Source organism: Hylaeus volcanicus, chromosome 1 (assembly GCF_026283585.1).
Source record: "Hylaeus volcanicus isolate JK05 chromosome 1, UHH_iyHylVolc1.0_haploid, whole genome shotgun sequence".
NCBI lineage: Eukaryota > Metazoa > Arthropoda > Insecta > Hymenoptera > Colletidae > Hylaeus > Hylaeus volcanicus.
This window is the reverse complement of record NC_071976.1, coordinates 28,574,176-28,596,126: the sequence shown is the minus strand read 5'-3', so window position 1 is coordinate 28,596,126 and position 21,951 is coordinate 28,574,176. Positions and strand designations below refer to the sequence as shown.

General features: G+C 34.9%; 4 protein-coding genes across 7 annotated transcripts in view; 2 read left to right on the top strand and 2 right to left on the bottom strand.

The window, feature by feature from the left end:
• Positions 1 to 13,170, top strand: part of LOC128878756 (synaptogenesis protein syg-2-like) — a 261,777-nt gene extending 248,607 nt beyond the window's left edge. For 2 of the 3 annotated variants that reach the window (XM_054127234.1, XM_054127253.1), the window contains 12 exons: positions 892 to 1,100; positions 1,823 to 1,933; positions 3,116 to 3,322; positions 4,260 to 4,414; positions 4,596 to 4,740; positions 5,016 to 5,146; positions 5,275 to 5,434; positions 5,577 to 5,876; positions 7,340 to 7,639; positions 8,002 to 8,244; positions 8,590 to 8,750; positions 8,931 to 13,170. In XM_054127234.1, coding sequence (XP_053983209.1) covers positions 892 to 1,100; positions 1,823 to 1,933; positions 3,116 to 3,322; positions 4,260 to 4,414; positions 4,596 to 4,740; positions 5,016 to 5,146; positions 5,275 to 5,434; positions 5,577 to 5,876; positions 7,340 to 7,639; positions 8,002 to 8,244; positions 8,590 to 8,750; positions 8,931 to 9,305 — 2,497 coding nt within the window. In that variant the 3' untranslated portion in view covers positions 9,306 to 13,170. The remainder of the gene's footprint in view (positions 1 to 891; positions 1,101 to 1,822; positions 1,934 to 3,115; positions 3,323 to 4,259; positions 4,415 to 4,595; positions 4,741 to 5,015; positions 5,147 to 5,274; positions 5,435 to 5,576; positions 5,877 to 7,339; positions 7,640 to 8,001; positions 8,245 to 8,589; positions 8,751 to 8,930) is intronic. The other variant, XM_054127245.1, reaches the window with a different exon arrangement.
• On the bottom strand, positions 13,079 to 17,161 carry LOC128878795 (aldo-keto reductase family 1 member C18). Its single transcript, XM_054127332.1, has 4 exons — positions 16,544 to 17,161; positions 14,361 to 14,531; positions 13,795 to 14,148; positions 13,079 to 13,663 (listed from the first exon to the last, which is right to left on the bottom strand). Exons 1-4 carry the CDS (start codon positions 16,610 to 16,612, stop codon positions 13,274 to 13,276), a joined length of 984 nt encoding a protein of 327 aa, XP_053983307.1. The 5' UTR covers positions 16,613 to 17,161; the 3' UTR covers positions 13,079 to 13,273.
• Positions 15,233 to 18,426, top strand: LOC128878803 (protein ARV1). Its single transcript, XM_054127343.1, has 4 exons — positions 15,233 to 15,419; positions 17,270 to 17,436; positions 17,525 to 18,035; positions 18,224 to 18,426. Exons 2-4 carry the CDS (start codon positions 17,353 to 17,355, stop codon positions 18,337 to 18,339), a joined length of 711 nt encoding a protein of 236 aa, XP_053983318.1. The 5' UTR covers positions 15,233 to 15,419; positions 17,270 to 17,352; the 3' UTR covers positions 18,340 to 18,426.
• On the bottom strand, positions 18,421 to 21,748 carry LOC128878780 (WD repeat-containing protein 37). 2 transcript variants are annotated; one of them, XM_054127306.1, is made up of 9 exons: positions 21,447 to 21,748; positions 21,261 to 21,306; positions 20,561 to 20,836; positions 20,305 to 20,430; positions 19,941 to 20,192; positions 19,648 to 19,867; positions 19,154 to 19,441; positions 18,827 to 19,073; positions 18,421 to 18,560 (listed from the first exon to the last, which is right to left on the bottom strand). In XM_054127306.1, the coding sequence occupies exons 3-9, from the start codon at positions 20,826 to 20,828 to the stop codon at positions 18,438 to 18,440; spliced, it is 1,524 nt and encodes a 507-aa protein (XP_053983281.1). In that variant the 5' UTR covers positions 20,829 to 20,836; positions 21,261 to 21,306; positions 21,447 to 21,748; the 3' UTR covers positions 18,421 to 18,437. The 2 variants fall into 2 exon arrangements, with proteins under 2 accessions (XP_053983281.1, XP_053983272.1); XM_054127297.1 differs by having other exon boundaries at positions 21,261 to 21,747.
• Positions 21,749 to 21,951: the final 203 nt, after the last annotated feature.

The following is a 21,951-nucleotide window of genomic DNA, read 5'->3' as shown; positions in this document are numbered from 1 at the left end:
AAAAATATAGGATTCAATTGTGACGTTTTCTTTTTTAATCCATTCAGCCATTTTGGTACAAAGTAAAATAAAATAACGTATACTCTTTCTTTAAATATCAATGTCGAATTATGTCACACAAATCAATAAGAAAAACCATTTACGGATCGTAACGTTGCGTAATAATTCAGTGAGCTCTATCAAGACTCTATCAGTAATGACACTTTACCTCGAAGTTTACCAATTATAAATGACAGTTTAACTTGCGTATACTAAAATTAGAATGTAAACTAAAAATCCCGTCTGACAATCGACGATTCAATTAGTGGTCTGCTATAAGAGACTGAAATTAAAAAGCTTACAGATAGACACCTGGTAAATAAATTGTTCAATGCGCAGACGTCCAAGCGTGAATATTCTTCGAAAACCAAAAGTCAAACGACGGAATAAACTAGGTGTTATTCGGCGTACAATAGAATGTCGATAAATGCATGGAAACGAAGCCGAACATTCCCGCAAGTATCAAGATTCATGGAATGGTCAACGTAACTGCCCTAATAAAACGAACCCCACTAACACAGTATATCTCTACCACCTATGGTCGCTATTACCTGATCCGTTCACCTCTAACTTTATTCGATGCTAAATAACCATCCTTTCCACTTATCAACGCATTGAAACGAACGAGGTTCTCATGGCAATCGTCGAAGTTGCATTTATCGAACTTGTATTTCAGCAGCACCGATCTCTAACCCCTTCCGAAATTCTAACATAAAAATGCCACATACTCGGAAACACCATGTATACACGCCGATTATTTATATACAAAGACCTGGAAAAATAAAATATAATTTGGTAAAAATTCAACACAATTCCCTCCCAAAATTCTAACACAAGAACGTCCTGTTTCAGTTATGACATGAGAGGCAAACATTCCGAGAAGGCTTCTCACTGGAACGACAAAGATCATTTGAACGACCGGGCGTTCTTCAGGACGGTCACGGAACCGGCTACCTTAAATATAAATCACATCGAGGAAAAGGACGAAGGTGAATACAGGTGTCGAGTGGATTTTGCCAAGAGTCCTACCAGAAATTCAAGGATTCATCTCACGGTCATAGGTTCGTATCGCGATTCAAACAAATAACAAAGTGTAAAGCGACTAATTTTAAATATGTTTGTTGCGAACTTTCATGCAAATTTTATAACGATCGATTCTTGTGTGCTTAAAATTTCGTGTACATTCGATTTAATGAAACAAGACGAACCATTTTTTGTCAGCCATGGTAACCTCTTTAAAGGAATGACCAATATTGTTCGTCACGGTCAGTTGAATTGCCATACGTTTCACATTGGTAAAATAAACCTAAAATCGGTTTATAAAGAATGCAATTAACAATCGTCGGATAGTGAACACCAAACACGTAAAAAATAAAATGAAACACGCGAAACGCATAAATATGCACGATTACGGTACCAGTAACTACAAATCCAGCTGTACGTATAATATCGAATCTGTAAAACAGAACGTATTTTTTGTGTAAATCTTGTCAAAGCACCTATGTACACAGAGAGGCTATATCCGTGCGTTGCCACACAGAAACGAGCCCGCGCTGAATGGGACAACATTATGCGATACCGGAGCGCATTTCCATAGTACAAAAATAACGGATATGCTAAATAGACTGAAATCTTGATGTATCGGTTCCCGATTACCCGCTTGTAACGCACGCGTCCCACCAACGATGCACAAATTTAACAAAACTGTTACGCGCGGGGAGAAACAAAAACTCACTTCAGCCAAAGGATTAAACAAAAGCGCGTTTCGTCTTTCACGTTGCAGTGCCACCGCACAAACCAAACATTATCGACGAACATGGGAAAACCGTGCTGACAGTGGCAGGCCCATACGAAGATGGGGGAACTATGAAATTGCAATGCCTTGTCTCCGGAGGTAAGTTCTACAGGTTCTATTTAGTAATTACGATAGATATCTACGTATTCTCTTTGTATCCACAAGGTGATTGGCACACAGCGACTGATATATTTACTTTTTACTTTAATCTTTGAAGATACCGACTTGGTTTCTTTAAAATTTTAATTTTAAGCAGTCCAGTTTTCTCATTTCAGAATTCGATTCAAATTTCCTCTATGACAATTGTGATCTTGTAACACATTAGTTTCGATTCTGATTTAGATCTGCACGTATTTTATAGGGCTAGCATTACATTTTTAATTAATTTCAGATTTATTCGTCAAAGTCGTAGTCAAACGTGATATCGAGCACTGGTTTAGTATTTTCCCTTTTACTTCGAAGTGCGTTCAAGTACTTGGTATTTTACCTCACGAAGCATGGACTACTTTCGCGTGTTTAGGTCAGGCGTCGAAGAAACCGACGCGATTCAACGTTTCCTACGTTGATGACCACATTCGTCGTAACGCGATTTCAAATTGCCAATTCCATGGCTCCTCGCATAACAGCCGGCGCGCTCGATCGACCCGAAAGACCGCACCCTAACCGCGAGAATATTTTTCGCACGACCGCTTTCACGATTTTTATTTGAGGTCCCTCCAGCGATCATACAATGTTTCGTTCCCTCCGATAAATTGTGTCTGTGCAAATAATCGGTAATGGCGTGCAAACACTCGTTGCAACGGTCCACCCTGTCTCTGTACATACTCCGCAGTGGTTCGCGACAACGTGGACGTTTGCAACAGTGTTCTCAAAACTGTTTGCGCTTTTACTAATACGCGAGACACCGAACGTATTTATTCTAGTCTACGCGTGGGTCCAATAGCGGTTTGCGAGATCCTTGGCAAAAAATCTTGTGTAAAAGTAGACCTTCGATTAAAGAGACCCTTCGATTCAAACTGTGAGAAGAAGGGCGATATTTACGATTTTTTTCCCGAGAAAATTACAGAAGTAAAAGAAATGTTTGACATTTATTTACAAAGTATTTGAGAGTATTGAAATTCTATCGATTACAATTTATGGAAGGGCTCGGTTTGTTTCAAATACTGTAGTCAGGCCCTATAGAAGTTGAATTATCTTTTATACAGGGAAGAGTATCGTATTCGAGAAGAACTATCAAACGAGTCTTACTTCAAATTCTAATTCATTCGAGTTCTTCTTCAGGTCGCCCCGAGCCTAAAGTAAGATGGTGGCGCGGAGAAATGCTCCTGGACTCCAAAGACGAACCAGGAGAATTCCCTGCTCTTCGTAGGAATACTTTGGTCGTCCAACATCTCTCAAGAGCCGATCTTCACGCGGTATTTACTTGCCAAGCATCCAATAACAACATCAGTCAACCTGCATCTGCCTCCGTGGCTATCGAAATGCACCGTAAGTTTCTTTTACACTCCGTAATAGTTTACTCGAATAATAATTTCGAGTACAGAATTATTAGGTGATAGGAACGGTCTGTCGTAACATGATCAATGGTATTTATTGAACAATTAAAACATGGTTTTATCGCAGATCCAAATAACTATATGGAAAAATTTATTTCTTCCTTGTTAAAAATAATATTCCAGGAGACACTTAATACTTATCCTTTTAATATGGTTTCGCCTCTTAATAATTTCTTGTAACATGACACGTCTCGTATCAGAGCTAGACCTAAATTGACTCGAAAGCATCACGGATCCTCACATGGTACAGATTTCGGATGCTTTCGTCGAGGAATTTCGAGGGTGTTCTTCGTGGAATTCTCATCCTGACGGAAACAGAGCGAGGATAGTTTATCGCTGCTCCGATGAAAGTGTTCGTCAACCCTTATTATTAGTTCCTCCAAAAAGTCTTCGAAACCACTTTACCCCTAGAATCGCATTCCTATCCGAGAAGCTCAGAAAGCGTTACTTTATATATTAACTGTAGAAATTAATTGTCTGTCTCTATATTAAATCATTTATAAATCCGAGCTAGACGGATACACGTACACGTAATTTTGGTACATTAACCCTTCGAAATAGTCAAATTTTTCAAAATATCATCTTATAGAGAATAATAAGACGAAACCTTTTTTATATTTACATTTGATTGGTTCGACGTTCTACTTGAACTAGAGTTACGAAAGTAAAATAAATAATAACTGATCGACTATAAAGGCACAGAATTAATTTCTACGCCTAATACACGGATAATGCTAATTATAAAATTTCGCGTAAACATGGGTTAAGTTTACGAACCCCATCCAATAATATTAGAAGTACTACTATGATGGTAATGGGAAACAGAGACATAATGAAGCATTCATTGACTCATTTTTCCTACGTTTCAGTAAAACCGTTAAGCGTGACGATAATGAGTAGCGAGCATGCGCCCCTTAGTGCTGATCGAAAGTATGAGATAAACTGCATGACCGTTGGTTCGAGACCACCAGCTAAATTATTCTGGTACATAGATGGAAGGAAATTGACCAACTACACGGAAAAGGTATTTTATTTATTTATCCTTTGGATGTTTCGTTATTGGATTAATTCTATTTTCAACAGCAATTTGCAAATAAATAAACAACTAACGATAGTATGAGTTACTATGTATATTAGAATAACGATAGTTCGATGTATTACGCGAGATTGTCATTAGTTTAATATTATTATTTTTAATGTTAAAGATATCCGAAGACGGAAACATGACCAGCTCCACGTTAATCTTAAAGCCAACTTTACGTGATCACGACAAACAAGTAACTTGTAGAGCGGAAAATACCAACGTCCAAGGAGGCTCCATGGAAGACACATGGAAGCTAAATGTTTTCTGTAAGTGAAACATGTATTACTCAAACAAAAAGGAAAACATTTTTTAAGAGTTCTTTCATATCTTCTTTTCTTTTCAAATCTCTTTTTCTTTAATTTACGTGTTTCTTTTCAACATGGCTGTTGTTATTTCTTTATTAATTATATTTTATCACCAATTTAGTATCATTGAGTGTATCATCAGGCTTGTATTGTTAAACATAAAACGTAATTAACTCTGTAACTATAGCGTAGGTGATTAATTCGGTTATAATAGTTGTAGATTTGTTTTCTTCCAGTTATTCCGATTTTGCACCTGGATCTTGGATCCAATATGAATCCAGACGATATCGAAGAAGGCGACGACGTGTATTTTGAATGCAAAGTGCACGCTAATCCTGGTGCCTATAAAGTAGTATGGAAGCACAATGTAAGTTAACACACTGGAAACTCTTGCAAACAGTAGAATATCTCTAAAAATTCTCTTTGCTTGCCGTTAGTAAAGTTTGTATTTCTAATTAATATTTTATATTAGCAAGAGTCTATATGTCATTACAGGGAAACGTGATTCAGAATAATGCAAAGAATGGTGTGATAGTGCAACAGTATGGCTTGGCTTTGAGGGAAGTCAATCGCTCCCAGGCCGGAAATTATACTTGTATTGCTAGCAACGTTGAAGGAGACGGTTACAGCAACAACGTCGAACTTAAAATTATGTGTAAGTTCTCCACGTGTACATTCCCTAAGCTATCCATTTAATTGATTATTTTATTCAGAAATTATTTTATTTAGTTATTTTATTTCGTGCCGTGCGTTTAAAACTTGAAACAATTTTTAACGAGCACTTTCATTGCTCGCAGATAAACCTATCTGCGTGCCAGACCAGAAACGCATTTATGGAGTGACTCGTCTCGAAGATGCTCGAATAGCTTGCAGAGTCGAGGCGTATCCTCCTCCGGACAGCTTTCGTTGGACTTTCAACAATACCGAGGAGATGGTTGATGTACCCCAAGCGCGTTACAAAAACTCCACGAGGCACACCGAGAGCGTTCTCACGTACAGGCCAGTCACGGAGATGGACTATGGCACAGTATTTTGCTGGGCTAGTAATACCGCTGGTCAACAGAAGAATGCCTGCGTATTTCACATTATTCCTGCTGGTACGCATACTTATAAATAAACCGGATGTTTATGCAAATTCATGTTTTCACGGACGCAGAGAAAATATTCAAACCTAAACGAATGTGTATGTCTCTTATGTTCTAAATGGATATTTTATACATTTTTGCATTTACACGGATTCTCATACATATTCCGATATTTCGATCCTCGGTCTACTTATGAAATATGACAGAACAATGTTTGGAACGAGTTAGAAATGTTCCTGGTTAAATTTCAAAAAATATCTATCGGAAATAATTGATTTCGGATCGTTAGGTTCGATGCGTTCCTTTGAATATAAAATTAATATAAATTCATTTGGAACAATAGCTGCTTCGAACAACGAATTATTTCATTTGTTTTTGCTTCGTAATTAACGAAGAGAATTTACTTCGAGAACATTTTTCCTACGAGAAGTTTTTCAAGAAAATAGTCGTACCGATGGTGAATCACAACAAGTGATTCTGTACAGTAGCAACAAACCGAAAATAGTTCGGGATTTGTTGCAGAACTTCGCGTGCTGTACATTGGAAAATCAATTTTCAAAACTTCTATGAAACTTGTTATTTGCTCATCTACGCGATAGCCAAGCTATGAAAAAAGAGTCGAGTCAATTTCTGGTTGAATCAGCCTAAAAGAAAAAAACGCTGATACTGTTTTGGCACCACCCCCCCCCCCTCCTCTACAACTCCGCCAAGTTTAATTGAAATCGGTGGTAACAAAATGGGGAGGATCTCTTGTTAGAGGGGAAGCTGAGTGGAATTCAATCGCTCTTATCTCCGTTGAATGCTCCAGGCTCGCTCGACCGTATTTAGATTGGCGAAGAGAGTACAATAAGTAACCGTAAACGAGAAACAATCACGAGTAGAATACTGCGAGGACGTGTGGGATACTTTTACTTTTCTGTTTCAGTAACTCGGATGCAACCTTAAACAATAACGACTTGTGAGATACACAACCATTCCGCTATAAATGAAACACCCTATATATTATACACACAATAATACAGTATTTATTTAGATAAATTCATCGATCTATATGCGAGGTCATTTATTGTAATACGAAACATTAAATTTGAGTTTATTAAATTCTTAGTGGAATTACCGCATACTCGCCAGTCGATCTGTAATTTCGGTTGCTATCTATCAGGGGCATCTTCACCGCGCACCACGAAACATTCAACTAATCCGTATTAAATGAAACACCTTGTATTTTTTCATCCATAATAAGATAGCTTTTGTTTAGACAAATTCATCGACCCACGTGTGAGACCATTTAATGTAATATAAAACATTGAGTTGAAGTTTTCCAGTGGACTTAACGCAACCCGCCAGTCAGACTGTAGTTCTGGTTGCCATCTATCAGGGGCATCTTCTCCACCCTTGATAGATAGCAACCAGAGCTACAAACCGAGTAGCGGGTTGCATACAATCTTTAAGAACTGTAATAATATCGTTTACAGGTAAACCCGAATCTCCGTACAACTGTACACTGTCCAATCAAACAACCAGGTCCCTCTCGGTCGAATGTTTTGCTGGTTTCGACGGCGGTCAACCTCAACATTTCCTTCTCGAGGTCTTCGATCAACAAACGGGAAGACTCCAAGCGAATCTAACATCCAGAGAGAATGCAGCCTTCACTGTTCAAGATTTAGAACCGGGCAGGGTTCTCAATATGATCTTGTACGCTGTAAACGCAAAAGGCAAAAGTGATCCTACACTTTTAGAAGGATTCACTCTTAAAGTTGCGGAAAAGCAAACTGGTAAATAATGCTCCAAATATTCCATGTATGTTCTGAACTGAGCTTCCTAGAAATATGACGTAGTACTATTCGAACATCTTCCACCTACAACAGATAGAATCATATATAGATATTAGGGTTAACCAACAGTTTTGTCTAATTTTTTATCCTATTTTTTATCCTATTTTTTATGATCTTTTTCAACGAGACTCGACGATACTCGACGATACCTAAATACGTTTATTTAATTTAAAGATATGGAATTCATCGATTTTCTTGACAGACAATCTCTACCATAGCCAGCTTGTGGAAGCCATATAATACATAATTCTATATATTTTCTTCCGTGTCTATTGAATTATAATATAAATGCACAAAAGCAGTACGAATTTTGTTTACAGGTACCCCGGTACCATTCGAGATCACCCCGTTATTAGGGGGTTTGATCGGAGTGGTTACCGCATTGCTTTTGATAACCATCACTATTCTAGCAGCTATGAAAATCAGAAGTGAAAGAAGGACTCAAAGGCCGAGTGATTTACCGTTAAAAAAAAGCACCGCGCCTAGCTCCGAAGATCTTTACGATACTGACGACAGAAATCCAGACGTGGTGCCAGTAAACAAAGGTATGATATTTATTTATCTCGGCATTTATGGAATAAATGATCTTGTATCGTAACACATAAAGTAGAAATACAAACAGGTCGAACTCTTGTCATCAGAGCTGGTCTAGTTACTTTGGGAATGTCCAGAGTGTCTCTCTTAGAAATCTGAGTTGCGACGAATTTATCATTTTTTTTTTTATTTTTTATTTTTTCTATTTCTTGGAGAAATCTTCTAAACAAGTCCCAGATTTCTAGGAACCTAGACACCCTATCGATGCAACGTGTAGTAATACGAAACGGCCATTAAAAGAGAATGGTAAATTGAAAAAATAAATTAAGAAATAAATTGAAAAAATAAATTGAAAGGTTCAGATTACCAATTGACGGGATCAATGTCTGGCACACCTTTGGCTGCGCAAAATACTCCGGATAGACTTCCGCCAGCTTCACTTTCCATTCAACAAGTAAACCATCTACAAGGATTCCAGCCATATACGCACGACTATAATAATTATCCAACTTTACCAGTAAGTGAAATTTTTAATATTTTACTTTATTAATTATTTGGTAAAATATCAGTAGCAAACATACCTTTGAGCGAGTCTTTAATAATCTTATTTGACTATTTAAGGAAAATGTAGACAATCGAGCAGTTCGACTCGAAGTACGCGTATAATGCAAACAATAAAATCGCATTTCTTTTTCAGTTATCCGGCGAGATAACTTACGCCGAATTATGTTTAACACGCCCAACAACTTTGTCAACGTTAGCAACCGACACGAAGTTGACAAGCATAAGTGGCGTTGGTGGTTTAAGTACTATTCAGGGTTACGGAAGCGGAGTAATCGTAGGCGGTAAGCCGTACACAAAAGAAGCGACGATTTATGCTTGCATAGACCACAACGCGAGACCGTCGAAAGTTGACGTCTCCAATGGATCGTCGTGTGCGCCAACACCTTTGTCTACGAAGGGTGCATTCCAAGACTTCAACGTCTCGACGATGAGTGGCAAGCATCATCCATCAATAGAAATTGTCACCGTTCGCACACCGTTAATTTCAACTCAAGAGAGTTGCGTATAGGGATGCGATTCTGACGCGCTTAACGTCAACGAGTATTATGTTTAACGCGAATAATGCTGTGATGACACGCGCGTCTAGCTGCTAAATGAGATTCAATAACCGTTTGCCCTACTATAAGGCGTATAAGCTCTTTGGTGTGCGATAAAGGTGTAAAGTAGTCAAAATGAAATCAATGTCAGACGAACTGATCAGTTTTAAATTATCGAATATTAACGACGGTAGTGAAGGAATACAACGGAACAATGAGTGTTCTTACTATATCAATAATAAACGCGTGAAGATAATGTTAGTTTTTAAATTCTCGAAAGATATTGATCAATTTAACCTGAATTTGATCAATAAGACCGATTCGAACATCTCAATACATATAACTTATCCCATGTAAAGCTATAATATTCTTTAGTTACCGGTATGGAGAAGTATGGATGCGGGAAACGTTATCAGTATTCTTCAGAAATTAATGCACACCTGGTGTCAGTGATCTGTACCATTTACGGGGAATACAGCTCCGTTCGCGCCAAAATGCTTTTAAAACATTTAACGTCAATTCGATTAATGATACAAACTTGATGTACTGGTTGCCATCTACCAGGAGCATCTTCTCTACCCCTAATTGATGGCAACCAGAGTTACAGACCAACTAGCGGGTTCACCCGGTAACTTCATCGCGCCCTGTGAGATACTTAACAATTCCACATTAAACGAAACACCTTGTATATTTTCATCGATAGTAAGACATCATTTGTTTAGACAAATTCATGGACCTCGTACGGAGTGATTTATCATAATACAAAACATTCAATTGGAGTTTACATTCTCGGTCAATTTAACGCAAACCCACTAGTCGGTCTGTTATTCGGGTTGCCGTCTACCAGGGGCATCTTCTCCAACCCTGCTGTATGGCAACCAGAGTTACAAAATCGACTGACAAATTCACCCCTCGAATTCACTGAAGCTTCTTTTATAAAAGAACCTTTCTTAGTGTAGCGTGTCGTATTCCTCTCAAACGGCAGACATCACTGACTCCAAATGTGCATGCCCTCGTTATGTTAATTAAACAACTTTCTTAGTAACTGAAGAATCAATCGGAACCAATCGATTTCAACTGAAATAATAAAATAGTTTGATGATGTCAACATTTTTTTTGTAATATATCATTAATGTTTACGTATGACACGTGCGTTGTTGAATATGGATGATACGGAATTTTTCACTTTAATCAAAGTGGCTAAATTTATTACATACGTTTGTTGCGGTTAAGGAAAAGATTAAATATTATAAGAAAGAAAAGAAAAGTGTAAAGTATACAGAGAACATAATTAGAATGTACGATACATGGTTTACTATTTTCTATTTTCTAATCGATTCTCCATATTTGTAACTAATTTTCATTCGCACAATCTTCGAATACTTCCATTGCGTCGATCTTCACAGGTATCTGATTAGATATTTTGTATTTCCATTGTATACCTATCGTTTTCTAATTTAATTCTATGTGTATACACCTGGTAACATTAATTCGTGACACGTGAGGAGCCAATAACTCGATTCACGTTACTCTCTTGTGATACTATATCAATGAACGGTACTATAGACAGGTTTAAACGTCTACTGTTGTAAACATCCACTTTTTGAAAAATACTATATTTGATCCAAAAAGTGGATGTTCTTCTCTATGCATATAAAGTGTCCAGACCTGTGTTATGTTCTATCTAGTAGTAAAAAATGTTTACTCCTAATCTCACCGCCTGAAGCACAAGGTCGTTTAATATAAGATGTGGAGTAATGTGAAGCGAGTTAGATAAAATTAGAGGGATGAGGACTGCTAACAAAAACACATGCTTTTGCAGACATTTATACTGGATGCGTGAGACAAGAAGATGGAAGTTGGAATGAGGTATGGAGTGAACCCTTGCGAGAAATAGTAGAATTAGTAATGCCTCTGTCGGTAACTAACGTTAACTGCTGGCGTGATCCATGGTCGATACGTCTAATGATTTACCATATGTTTACTATGCTTCAGCCTATAGGAAGGTGCAAGGTTACAACACTAGATGGCGTTACTACAACTTTTAAATCGTCTAATTTATACACCTTTTAAAGTCTATTGATCAATCTAGTAAAAAAATTACTTATTAGGAACATATAAACTATACATGCATTTATGATATGAAAACAAGATTCCATTAACACCTCTGTGATATATTAATTTTCACGTAAGTTATCAAATGAACAAAATAGTCTTTCAAGTAATCAATACCTTCTATTGGCGAAACATAATATTTTTACCAAAGTTGATTACAACATTGTACCTGCCATCTAGTATTTTAACTCCACAACTGAATGCATACCACAATGAATGAAATGCATGTAGTATTAACTAACAAATTGGCTCCTCGCATGGTAAGTGTGAGTGTTACTGAGGACATAGTTCTCAGTCTATGGGAAATTTCTGTCGTTTTCTTTATTCGACCTTTACAATGTCTCAACGAGAAGCTATAGTGAAATAAACCTATACTTTACTTCTGACTGTAATATAGAACTGTGCAATTTTACAGAATTTTTATGTCTGAAAATATTCAGGACTAATCAAAACAGTTCAATGGTGCCAAGTGAGGATTATGTAAAGGTAGACTAATTACTTCCCAACCAAAGTCATCAATTTTTTTTAATCACAATTTTTGTATATACAATACAATGTTTATAATCAAGATTTGTGTTTGTAAAAATCAATCTCACTTTTGTCAACCAATGCAGGATTTCTATTCTCAAGTATTTAATTTCGTTTTAAGGGAAATGTGATTCATATTACGCTTCACCTTTTCAAATAGCCTCTTATTCCCGCGCGTGACCACGTATCATAACCACGTATCATAACCACGTGATCATAAGTGTAGCTGCGCGACATACCAGCGCAGAATCACGCAGAATGAACATGCGCCAACTGCGGGATTACGTGCTCGAACTTTATAGACTTCTAACCTAACTTTTAATGTAGATGCGACAATTGCATAAATCTTTATGAAGAAATAACGCCTAGTACGTAGTTTAAGTTCTATGATATTTAAAATGAAGTATAAAAAAAAATATTGTATAGTGTACATAACCTAATATCACGCAGTCGGCAGCATAGTGAACTATTTTACATCGAGAGTTTGATATAAGTACTAATTTGTGGTGAAACTCAGGTTTTACCATTTGTTCGTTTCGAAGTCTGTGGTTTACAATATACAGACGAACTCGAATTTCTGTCAGCATTCTTTATAAATTGTTAGAAACCACAGATGGCCTTCCACAACATGATTAATTTTTATAACATGTGCAACACTAAGCACAGTTTGTCTGTATATAGGCAACTTTATTCCATAAAATTCCACAAAGGAACATTCCATCTTTTAAGAAATCATTGTTTTACAAACTTAAGGGGATAAAAACGACAGAACTTTACCACAGACTTAATATATTTCTAACCAAAATATCACTTTATTTATAAACTTTTCAACCTTTATTATTTAGTTTTCATATATGATCATGAAATATCACTACAATTGGGCTAATTTTAAGAAGTCTTGTGCATTACAATCTTGTTTGTAAATATGTGATTAAAGTAATGTAAAACTGCGAAAACTTTGGAAAAAGTAACTAGTGACAATGTTTGGTAGCTTTTTTTAAGAAGCATACACACCTAGGTTTTGAATTGAAGTGTATAAAATATAAATCAGGATTGATGTGTATATGAATGGGTCGTACCAATCATGACTTTGTAAAAAAAATTCAAGTTCATGTATCATAATATTTAAGTTGTATTGTACGCGTATCAGATTTTGTTCGCAAACGATACAATAAAAGACAAGTTTTCAGAATAGCTCTTGTATTTAATCAGAGATTTTGAGGCGTAAGTTACTTTTGTAATTTGTATGCTTAAGAATATGTTACTGTGCCACATGGTTTGTTACATCTGTATATAATTAATTTCTATATACTTTGAAAGGAAATTCAGGATGTTCGCTACATCCTTTAAAGAAAGAAAAATCACAAATTCTGGCAGACTCCCCTTGATCAAGAGATTTCAATTTTTCTAAATCCTCTGAATTCAGTTTCCAATCGAACAACTGAATATTTTCTTTAATTCTCTGGGGATTCGTGCTTTTTGGAATCACTGCAAACCCGCTTTGCAGAATGTATCTGAGTATAACTTGTGCGGGTGTTTTCTTGTACGTTTTTGCTATTTCCACTACTACATCGTTCTCTAACATATCTGGAATCTCTTCTATTTTATTCATCATCTTCACAAGACCTCGAGAACCAAGTGGCGAATAAGCTGTTATAGGAATTCCTTCCTTTTTACAAAACTGTGCCTGCAAAAATATTTTCTGTCAAGAATGGAATTTTAATTGTAAATTGGGATATAACATTAATCTTTAAATCATGACAGAGATTTAAACACTAATGTCTAGCTATTTCGTATTAAAAATGCACGACGACTTACTAATTTGTCCTGTTGAAAATAGAGGTTTAATTCAACTTGTAACATTGAAATTTTTATTTTAGCACTTTTCTGAATTCGCTCGATCTGTCTCGTATTAAAGTTCGATAGACCAATCGCTCTAGTACGTCCACATTCCACTTGTTTCTCCATTTCAGCCCATACTTTCACGTGATCGGTAGTTGGATCTAGTTTCATTTTTCCCTCCTCATCCTTTGGCATATAGTCGTCTCTAGCATCCACAAAACTGAACGGAGTATGAATTAAGTATAAGTCCAAATAATCTAATTGAAGATCTTGCAGAGATTTCTTTATCCATTTCTCGACGTCTTCTGGTCTATTTCCTGACGGTGGAAGCTACGAAAATCCATTTTAAGGTTTAAATTATTTTCAAATGTTTCAAATTCAATTTGTACATAAACAGTGAAGATTATGCAATATAATTTTTTTAAATTAAACTTTAAATACTTTACTGGTGAAATAAGTTAGATATTAAGAAGATAATTAAGCTAAACTAATAATTAAATGATTATCATTTTAAGTGTAGAATGTACAGTTATTATTAATACCTTTGTGACGATAAAGAGATCGGATCGTTTAATTTTTCCAGAATCGATCCATGTTTTAAGAACTTCACCAATTATTTTCTCATTGTAATATACTGGAGCTGTGTCGATATGTCTATACCCTGCTTCTAAAGCAATGTTTAAAGCTTTCTTCAAACTGTCCTCGTCAGTTGCCTTAAACAATACAAATTACGTATTATGTTCTCCGTTTCTTATATTCAAAATTTTTCATTTACTTAGATAACAGTAAAAGTTGCTATTTAACACTTTACCGACCGGTAACGATGGGGTATATAATTAAATTCAATAATATTCTTTATTTTCACAAACATCAGTATTATTCAATCTCTATTTTATCTATTATAATCGCCTCTTCATTAATATTTATATAATATTTCATACTTAATATAATGATGGTAATATTAAATGTTATCTCAATAGATAACAAAGTTTTAGTTATCCTAGGAAGATACTCATTAATAGCCTATACTGGTCGGTAAAGTTGAACTCTGTCGTGATGATAAAAATTTCATTACTTTCTCCTGTCTATATTTTTCATGAACTTAGACTTAGAGGTTCGCAACGAAACCTTTTGTAGAACGCCTAATAGGTTTGAAAAACAGACCTAACATTTTGGGTGCATCCATAAAAGCCACTACTCACTAAGCCGCTCAACGAGCGAGTGTACTGATCTAACCACTAGAAACTACTAACACCGAGTACAAGAAAATTTTAATATTGACATTCTACAATTAGATAACGACAGTCAAAACCTGATAAATAATTTTGTAGAAAACAATTTTTATTTTAATAAAATCACTAGAACCATTATAGTGACTTTTCTTTACGTTTCTAGTGTAAAAATTCAACACCAACTATCTAATCTATATCACGTATTATATAGGCAAGGTGTAAACAAGATGTCAAGAAGAAATAATAGATTACCAACCAGTGAAATGTATCAAATGTTCGAAGAAATATATCGAAATGTTCGAAAAATGTTATGAAGTTCTTCTACGCAACTGTAAAATATTCTAATTACAACATGTTTCAAAATATGAGGTTAGAAATTAAATGGAACACTACATACAAGCCGTTCATTGCGATAATGGTATTAGGCCAATTTTTGAGGGTAGAAATAAAGTTTTGCAAGCAATGTTTAAAAAAAACATGGTGACCGTAAGAAAATTTCAGTGTATCTAATGTAATATTTCTATACAAATGGTTCAATTAAAGTTTAGTTGTTAAACAAAATGAGAAAAACGTTTGTTACAAAACTTACTTGAATCCATGAAAACGAGAGAATTTTGATTTTATAATATTAGCGTCATGCTTGTACACTAGAACCACAAACATTGGCTTTACTACTTTAAGAAAAAAAAAAATGATAAAGAAATCACATTTTTGGCGCGGAAGAAGAAATTCCGCATTTAATATAATTATTGTTACATAGCGAAAACCAAAATTTCCAAAAACATGTATCCCTTATTTTGACCTGTAGTTTACGTATATAAATTTTCATGAATAAGAAACAACATTTAGTAAGATAAATTAACAACAAAAAACAAATTTTCCAAAATAAGTTGTTTAAATAAATAAATAAACAATTTCTTCTGGTCACGAGTGAATTACTCACTCAAAAATGCTTCATTTAAAAAAAAATGTTTGTCCTAGCTGTTTTCAAGTTATTTAAAAAAACATTGTTTTCATTCCCCACTTTACCGACTGTTTTCATCCCTTTCAATATGGACATTTGCCGATCAAAAAAAATATGTGTCAAATAATTTTTTTCTAAACTGTCCCCCACATAAATTTGATCAAAATCAGCGTGTGCCCATTGAATATGTTCCCTTGTCAATAATAAGATTAATAGAATAAAATTAGGGAATAGAATTAGATATAACTAATCACAAAAAAACCAGTAAACCCTTTGCACTCCAGAGGTGACTGTCAATCACCATTAGGTTTCACGCAGCAAATCTACAATACCTAATACTTTGTAGGTCTAATTTCTTTGGAGATCGAAGTGTCGATAAAATGATCGTCGTAAAGGTGACCTTCTTCTTAAATGTAGATAGCTTGTAATTCATGGAAATAGATCGCTAAGAAACATCTCGAGTTACTGGTAGATACCAGAAAAAAAGGGCTCGAGTGCAAAGGGTTAATAGTAAAATAAATAATTTTACCTGCCATGTACCAAAGCCAAGTGCCGGCATCAAATGCCCGCTTGGTAGCGTAATAGAATGTATCTTCATTGCTTCCGTTCTCGACGAATTCTTTCAGTCGACTGGATCGCTGATCCCAGTTTCACCGAACAAATGTACTTTCTCTTTGAGCATTTTTTTCATTTTCTGGCCCTGAGATAATTAGGCCAATTTCCATTGACTCGTAACACCCAGTCTTCCGTATCTTCCAAGTATTATTATCATTAAACAACAAGAAAAACTGGAAACTGTGCTTGAAAAAAATATACAAAGTAACTACGAGTTTTTCACGTCGACACACCTTTTCAAGTTCCAGTAGTAATACTCATGTAATTATGTATACTTAGTATGGAAGTTGGAAAAATTTCATAGAACTGGTAATGCATACCCGTTTGGTCTTTTATTTCGGTAACATTATTTATTTATGTATTCGTTCAATTTGCGTTTTGAATAATCTTGTCAATACGTTTACATATTTGTTTGTTTGCTGATTAATTCAATTTAATAATAATTTCGTGAATTAAGAATTACTGTGTCGTTTAAGAAGCAGGCGCATTTTAAAATTCGACATTTTATAAGTAATAAAGCATTTTTATTTAATAATAAATATCGAGACCAAATTAGGTTTAATTTTGTTATAATTCGAGGGAATAGAATATTAAAAATAAAGTAGTCATAATATTCAAAATTAAATGCATTTAATTTCAGACGATTTCCATGTTCTGAAAACGATTAAATAATCACGACGTATTATTGATGTAAATTGACGAGGAGAAATAAACAGTTTGGTGATGTATCGTTGCGTGAATTGTGGATCTGAAATGGAAGAACTTTATGGAAGATACTATATAAATGTTTTAAAGCTTTTAAAATGTGTATGCTATTTATTACGTTAATTTATTAATTTATTCATTATATTTTATTTTTTTTTATAATATATAAACGTTAGATGAATTATTTCAGGATGCATGCGACGAGTTGGCTGACAAGTACATCGAGTACGACCCTGTAACAATACTAGTTGATTTAATATTACTTGAAAGAAAAGCCTACAGACATTTGCTTTACAATTGCGATTTGAAGTCTTGCTGGAAACTTGTTATAATTATCTGGCTTGTTGAATCTTTTCGAAATATTTCTTTATGCGATACCACGAAGGGCAACACCGAAATTTCCAAGACATTCCAACCTACTTTCGATGGGCGATGTAATTTCTATTTAGTCCTATTTCAGACTGCTTTCTCTCTCGGTGCTTTCATCATAGTCGTGATTCTTCTTACCAAAATCAAATGGTATTTTTTTCCAAAGAAATCTAATAAGAATAGTACAACGCACCTGTGGAAGGCTTTGGTAATAGGTGGATCCTGCAAATTGTTAGGATTATTGGAAATAACATGGGGACATATTTTTCCGGCACCTCATTATTTTCTCATTTTGGGATACACACTTCTTTGCTTAATGACTACTTATTCAGGTAAGGCATTGTACAATTTAACAAATCATTTTTTGGCAATTCTTTAAGTATAAGGACGAAAGGCAGGCCCGCTTGAAGTGACCAATTAATAAATATATAGAAAGTTCAACATGTATTCATAATTTATTATATTTACTGCACAGAGTTTACAACTTCAATTCACTTATGTATATTTTATATAATTTCAGTGGTATCGGACAGTGGGAAACTGGAATCCTCGATCATTTTGGGGATAGCCATTCTAGTTTACAATTATGCGTCTAATTTTCCCACCGTAATATTCGGAACTTTAGAAATAGCCTAGTAACTAAATCTCATTCTTTATAATGTCGCTCAGTTTAAAATACTATGTAAATAAAATGTTTGATTATATTAAATATTTCTATTTGTATATGTGTACATTCAATATTCCTTAAGATGTACAATACTCCATCCAAGGACTAATCTGTCAAAGCCAGAGGAGAACAAATTACAGACACCGCTATCTTCTGCCCAGGCGACTGACGAGACCATACGTCGGTGACCCTGAAATTAAAAGACAAGTATAATCTACGTGTAATAATATTTAGTTATCACTCTACAAAAAATATTAGCATTTATTCTTTAATTTATACACTGTTTTCTACGACTCATTTGCCAGTCAATTCTGTAGGATTCCTTAAATGCGAAGAAAATACTTAAATCTTCTTTAATAGTTGTAATGACTTTATTACATTATTATATAAGTTATTTTTGTATTAGTTTTAGTTACAACCTGTACATTGAACGTCAAAAATGAGAAGTAGACTCACCTGCCGGCTTGTTCTAGGTAATCTAGCTAATCGTTGACCGCCAAGGTCAAACAATCTAATTTGTCTATTATCGTGTGGAATTGCGACGATGCCAGTGCTAGAAACTGCAAGTCGGTTAGCAGCGCTATCACCTCGAATCGTGGCTAAAGGGCTTCGTATGTTTCGCAATTCCCATATTTTTACGCTTCGATCATCAGAGCCTGAAACGATTTTATCTTCGCGCGTAAAAACCGCGGATGTTACTGTCCTATCATTGAAAAAATAAAAATTACAAACATGTTATTACATTAGATACTTGATTTACACAAAATATGGACATGAACTTACTCAGTATGTGCTTGAAAAACAGAAACTGAATGTATGGGTTCTCGAAAATCCCATAGACGAAAAGTACTGTCCTTGCTCGAAGTGACGCAAAGTCTTTGTGTATGATGAGTAGAAACATGAGAGAGTTCTTGATCGTGCCCGCATAATGTGTGAATAATTTCTCCAGTTTCTACATCATAAAGGTTTGCCGTTCTATCCCAAGAAGCAGTTACAACCTGTTCTGCGTCAGGTAACCAATCTGCGGCCATCACTACACCCGTGTGCCCTAATAATTCTCGCACGGGAGTTCTGTAATGTTTTAAATTCAAATGATTATAGAATATTGTATTTATAAAAGAACAGATGGGTTTCTCACTGTTTTTTGATGTTCGAAATTGACGTGACCAAGAACATTTTTTTAAACAAAATTTTAAATATTGCCCAATTTTTAGTTTTATACTAAGTAGATCCATTAACAATGATCAAACTTGTAACGCAGTTACATAAATAATTACCTCAGAGTGGGCGGTTCTTCCTGTTCCTCGTTCACAGGAATCACACCACTAACGTTTCTATCGGAGGACAACGCTGAAAGTTCCTCTGCTGAATTTTGTCTTTTAGGAAAGTCCCAGTCAACAGCCGCTTGCCATACATGAGCAGAATTATCTCCACTGGATGTTAAAGCCAATTCTTTGGTTGGATGAAAACGTACTGAATTAACAGAACCAGAATGACCTAAAAATTAAATTAAAACTATTAACAAATTAAATAACGTGAAAACGGAATTAAATAACTGCGAAAAACAAACCAATATATTGCAGAAGGCAACGTCCGCTATCCACAGCCCAAACCCTAGCAGCATGATCAGCAGAAGCTGTAGCAATAATTTGACCTAATCTTCCAACAGAAACTTCCCAAACACCGTCTCGATGCCCAGAGTATTCTCTTTGCATGCTACAAGTCATTGTTGGTGTTTTAAAACTAGAAACTATTTTACTTGTTTGTGCTTTCAATTTATTAGAAGTTGTTTTCGTCTTTTGTGCTGAGTTTCCTGCCATAGCTGTGAAACAAAGAAATATTATTATATAACAACATAATATAATAAAAATTCCAATTAATAGGTAGTAAATTCATCAAAATAATGAGTATTTTTTAATAATTAGATTCCTTACATTTTTGCTTCGAAAAACTTTTTGTATCTGTGAAGTCTGCAACATCTCCATGTGGTAAACTCCGTTCTCCAGAACCATAGCATTCTCTTTCGAGTTTCTCATTAAGAGTATCTATTTTCTCTTGCACTGCATAAAAAGACATTATAAATTTCAATCAACTCTAAACAGATTTTTTAAAGTAAATATCATACTTCAATAATATTATTATTAAAAATCGAGAATATAATTGTATTACTAATATTATAAAAACCCATACATCCCAAATTCTCCGTATAAAGAACTTCAAACTCCTTCTCAATCTGCTGAAACAAGTCTAACAATCGACATCGTAAAGCTGGAGGTAGGGCACTGTCATCAGGGTCTATACGAAAAGCAGCATAGTGAAGAGCATTTGGTTGCAGTGGTGTAGATCCACTTTGCGACTGCAGTTCTGTATCCGTACTGCTTTGTACTCTTGGAATAGAAATACGTTTGATTTTTCCAGATGCCTTAGATCCAGTACTTATAGATGGTTCTCCTGGCATCTTTAAATCTAGAAATTTGGTAACTCTTTCATAAATGTATTTATTGTGAAATTATTTCAAATATCACAACTATTTTTATGGATTAATATAATTATTTTTATTCATGGCAATGTATAAACAAAACAAAATGCTACATGCAATGAATAAGTACTAAGGAATTTGCAAACAAAAATTGGGAATATTTTCATTGTAGAAAAATTATATAATATTTCGTTTCTGACATTTATGAATAATAATATACACATATACAATGCATAAAATAAAAATATTTACATGTCAGAGTTGTAATTCAATGAATGCATAAATTGGAAGACAAATTTTATAGTTCAGATTGATTTACGTGGAGAGTATATTAATTTTCTATCCAGTAATAAAATGGAAAGTAAACAATTACGTCGCATCATATTAATCACTATCAAATGTCGTACTCACTGTATATTTTTTCGCTTGTATTCGTGCTTGAGTAAACGCATACCACCTTGTGAATTCATTCAATCATAATTAACCATGTTATATTTAATTATAAAAAATAATAAATACTTAATAAAATTATTAACGGTAAATAACTATTGAACTTAGGTTAGAACTGGTATAAATAACACAAATTTACACACGTACGTATATATACACATTCACGATTCTTTAGTTTATTAGAGGAAATAAATCTCCGATATTTATCGCTACATTCAAAATATTTATCACATTTAATCACATTGACTAGTTATACCACAGAATAATTTCATAGACACGAAACTCTTATCGGGTCGTTTGAAGTTTGTATTTTCCACGGACATAGGAATACAGGGACCGGACATTGGTTAGCAAGGGACGCGGTGCGGTATGAAGCCAAGGGGGGAGGCCCGTGGGCCATCTTACGTTGCCAATTTACAGCGGAAAGTTGTAGGACTATAATTGAAAATATGGTGTATTGTTTAACAATAAATTTTGAGAATTTCAATACTTTGAATATCTAATTTTTTGCAAATTTCCCTTTAATTTCCTTTCATTTCCGTGACACTTCCCTTCATTTGTGCGAAGAGGTGGCACGTTTGCGCCTACGAGCAGGCAACCGGCAATTAAACTGATAATTAAATATCAGTTTAAGAATTTGATTGTTGTAAAT